Below are 4084 nucleotides of genomic sequence, written 5' to 3' on the forward strand. Positions count from 1 at the left end.
TCAGCTAGAGGGAGAAGCCGATCAGGAACCCTCCCGTCAGCTAGAAGGAGAAGCCGATCAGGAACCCTCCCGTCAGCTAGAAGGAGAAGCCGATCAGGAACCCTCCCGTCAGCTAGAAGGAGAAGCCGATCAGGAACCCTGCCCCGAACCCGCCCGTCAGCACCGCGTTGCGCTTGATGAAATCGATACCCTGCTCGAGGTACCGGTCATCGTAATTCTTGTTGAACGTGCCGGCGATCTGCCGCTTCGCCCGGTCCACCTCCTTGCGTATCTTCCCCTTGTTGACGGTGATGTAACCCTTGTAGTGCAGCAGCTGCATCAGCAGCAGCCCGCCCCCGATCGCCGCCGCAGCCGCCTTGCTCACCTTGGCGAACACGTATCCCGTTCCCACGCCGACGACGCCGCTAACCGCGAGTTGCTTCGGCACGGGAGCGGTGGTGATGTCGCCGACGTATCGCTCGATCCAGTCCTTGTTCGCGTCGGTGATGTCCAACACCTCGAAGATGTCGTCCTCCGTAGAGGGAGGCATCGTGCGGAGGGGCACGAGCGTTAGCGACGGTTCGACGTTATGCCGGGCGTGCGAACGTCACGATCGATTATTATCGAGGAGGCGCTACCGGGGGAGGTAGCGTTGAAACTTACGCTCTGTTGTACTGCAGCCGAGCGCGTGCGTCACGAGAAACGCTCGACGAATCTCCCGTCGGTCGAAGGCTTCTCTTGCGAAACTGAAAATTACGGGAAAGAATACAGTTTTGTTGATGACCTGAATGTTATTTTATTGTAGCGACAAATATTATACTCAAGGGCATATTCTAACTATATATTACTATATAACTACTAAACGTATTTTATTAATAATGGATGCGAGAACGGCAGAGAACGCTACCGTGGAACACGCGCGAACCGCGACCAGGTGTTGCAGCGCATGCACGCTACCGCGGGTGTTGATGGCTAAAGTCGAGCCACACGCTCGCACGACCACAGGTGCGGGAGATGTAGATGAGCGGCCGCATGCTGCCAGTCACGCCGCGAGGTGCCTAGCAGCATTATGTGCAGGACACCCCTCGCAATGCCTTTTGCTCTTCGCCTTTCGTTATTCGTTCCCTTGGCTACTCTCCTACCTTTCCCCTTACACACCAGAGGCGTGTTCAACAGAGCGAACGCTCGCCTTCTGAACGACACTGCGTGGGCGAGCGCGCACGACCCTGCTCCCGAGACTGTTCGCGCAGCGCGCGAGTTGTTTTCAAGATGGCGACGGGCAATCTGGCGAACGCAAATCTAAGATTTCTGACTTCAATTTCACCACCCGCGGTAGCGTGGTATTTCAACTTAATTTCATTTTTCATTCATTCATTCACTTCTAAATTCAATTCGTATCAATTTCGTCTGCTAATTCGTTTAACAGTACTTGTTCGAAGACATTAAAATCTCGCAATTAAAATCTGCTGAGTCAACCGCCATGGGGGCCGCCATCTTGGATAAAGCGAGCGCTCGTGTGTTGTTCAAGTGGCGCTGCGTTCGTGCTGCGAGCGTTCGCTCTGTTGAACACGCCTCTGTGTAGTGTCACGCTAGACGCTACACTATCTCGAAGTTGATTGTGACATTATTAACCTGGCAGACCTGAGTGATATACCCACAAAAATTAATGCAATTTCAATTATGATTGATTCTCAAAATTATTACTTTGCAACGTTTATAGCAAGTTACTTAGCACTAGCAGTATTGCCCGTAACTTGAGACTTGAGTAAAGTGACATAGCCACGGCACTGGCACTGGCAGTGGCACTGCCAATACTGATTACTGGCTCTGACTACTTATGACTTTTAACACAGGCACTTGGAACGTCTCAATAAAATAAAAAAATGTAAACACGAAATGTATTTACTACCAGTCTTAATGTTTCTCTACTCTATTTTGCCTATTATTGCCGATAACTTGCTGTAAAATGCTCTTCTGCAACACACAAGTACACCGCACACCCGCGCTGTGCACAAAGAACATGAATAAGAGAGCAGGTCTAAGCCTGATCGCTAAATTCGCTCGACGCTCGCTTCATTTCACACCTTCACAGCACGAATACACATCCAACAGCATCCATCTTGGTATTTATGTGTACATAAATGTTCACTTGTTCGAATTATAACTCTGTCCTTTGTCCTTACCTACTCCCGCCAGAGATATCTCGTGAAATCCTGCAGGAAATGTTCTCTCCGTAAAAAAGTAAAGAGGACGTATCATCCGAAAATCTCTAACGGCGCTACTTTCGATCGATCACTGTAGTCGTGTGTGTGACATCATGCCCGCGCGCATTATGCTTGGCTTGGCGGGCCTCGAAACGGAGGCTCGGACTCGAAGGCAGGCAGCAGCTCATCCCGGCATGCAATGCGCCCCATTACTCGTGTATAAACAGACATCTCGTCCTCTTTACATTTTCATGGGGAGAACATTTCCTGCAGGATTTCACAAGATATCTCTGGCGGGAGTAGGTAAGGACAAAGGGCAGAGTTATAATTCGAACAAGTGAACATTTATGTACACATAGATACTAAGGTGGAAGCTGTTGGATGTGTATTCGTGCTGTGAAGGTGTGAAATGATTCAAATAAAGCGAGCGTCGAGTGAATTTAGCGATCAGGCTTTCCTACCTGCTCTCTTATTCGAATCATGACCATGCTGTTTGTGCACAGGGTGGTCGTGTGGTGTACTTGTGAGTTGTGTTGCAGATGAGCATTTGAACGGCATCTACAGTAAGTTATCGGCAATAATAGGCGAAATAGAGTGAGTAGAGAAACATTAAGACTTTGGTAGGTAAACATTAAGACTACTAGTACTAGTACTAGTACTAGTACTATATTAATTATTATATACATTTCGTGTTTACATTTTTATTTTTATTGAGACGTTCCAAGTGCCTGTGACTTTTAACGTTTGACAACAAAACGCAGTGGATATATGGATGTCAACTAGATTACCTATCACTGTATCAGCAAGTAAGATGGCTTACGTCTGCTTATGTTATTAAGCACAAAACGAACATACATATACTGTTATACAGATGATAGATGTATCTCGTCACTTCGTGGGTGCGGCCATGACAGTTTATGCCTCTCGTACAAGATGACTACAATCCACGATTATCTCCATCATCTATGATAGATAACTAATCTGCGATGTGTAAAAAATAGCATATATTTTATATAATTTCTTAGCTATATACTCGTTAATATTGTTACTATTAAAATATTGCTTAGAAAACCCGAGAGCCGAGATGCGTTTCGCTGCTTTCGCAGTGTTTATATTATGAGTGTTTACGTCGTGTATCTGAGTGTATGGTTTGCAGGTTTGCATGAAATTATGCATTTATGGTACATTTACACATAAATAATCATTTGTGACCGCGGTCAAATTATAGCCCCTTTACCCAATCACTGAATCAGAGGCCTTGGTAGTTGGTACACATAATTTAACTGCGGCAAAAATAATTCATAAATACGGGTGCCACACTGCAGTATTTAAGCCTAGGAGTAGGAGTAGGACTAGGAGTAGGACTAAATATCGGCAGTGGCTACGGGCCACTGGCAGCAAGTCAAGCCGCACGTACAGCACCACAGGCGGCCGCCATTGACTATAATTATACAACATGGTGTCCGAACTCGCCGGCAGTCGCGCGCCGCAGTTTTTCCACAACTCACCGTTTTAATCAGTTTTACAACTCCGGTGTTCCTGCGAGGTGACGGCCACTTTCCCAACTATAAGTTGGAAATTCGCGAACAATTGGGCTTGCGGTGCGCGCTGATTGCTGCAAGCAAGTTTAATGCCGCAGACATGGCTTGCGAAACTACGCTTGTTGAGCATCGCGGGTGAGTCATGGCTATGCGCAGCCGCCAACGGTTCAGCCAGCAGCCATACGGTTCAGCCATGCCGCCTTCTCACAGCGTAGCAGGCTAAAGGATCATTTAGCATGTATATTGAGGAAATTTCTGTGATTTAAGCGCAATTGCTGGCGGGGCCGATTTGTCAATTGGCGGTGTATATTGTTTAGGCCATGTTCCGCGATTCGCAACTAAGTTGGAAAGTGGCGTCAC

At 47.3% G+C, this 4084-nt stretch overlaps 3 protein-coding genes across 5 annotated transcripts in view; 1 reads left to right on the top strand and 2 right to left on the bottom strand.

Moving 5' to 3' along the window:
- Positions 1 to 3129, bottom strand: part of LOC106813066 (protein SHQ1 homolog) — a 9223-nt gene extending 6094 nt beyond the window's left edge. The window contains exons 1-2 of one of the 3 annotated variants that reach the window (XM_014817112.1): positions 3039 to 3129; positions 643 to 725 (exon numbers count right to left, since the gene is read on the bottom strand). The gene's annotated coding sequence lies outside the window, so the exon portion shown is untranslated. Of the gene's footprint in view, positions 1 to 642; positions 726 to 2971 lie in introns of all 3 variants that reach the window. The other 2 variants (XM_014817110.1, XM_014817111.1) reach the window with 2 other exon arrangements.
- LOC106813064 (FUN14 domain-containing protein 1-like) lies at positions 113 to 529 on the bottom strand. The gene has a single exon (XM_014817107.1). It carries the CDS (start codon positions 527 to 529, stop codon positions 113 to 115), a length of 417 nt encoding a protein of 138 aa, XP_014672593.1.
- A 134-nt stretch (positions 3130 to 3263) lies between the features above and the next one.
- The window catches only part of LOC106813065 (lysosomal alpha-glucosidase-like), a 48604-nt gene continuing 47783 nt past the window's right edge, over positions 3264 to 4084 (top strand). The window contains 1 exon segment of the mRNA XM_014817108.1: positions 3264 to 3364. The gene's annotated coding sequence lies outside the window, so the exon portion shown is untranslated.

Source organism: Priapulus caudatus, unplaced genomic scaffold (genome assembly GCF_000485595.1).
Source record: "Priapulus caudatus unplaced genomic scaffold, Priapulus_caudatus-5.0.1 Scaffold721, whole genome shotgun sequence".
Taxonomy (NCBI): domain Eukaryota; kingdom Metazoa; phylum Priapulida; class Priapulimorpha; order Priapulimorphida; family Priapulidae; genus Priapulus; species Priapulus caudatus.

Coding starts and splice junctions, on each gene's coding strand:
- LOC106813064 (XM_014817107.1), bottom strand. CDS start 529: ATGCCTCCCTCTACGGAGGACGACATCTTCGAGGTGTTGGACATCACC.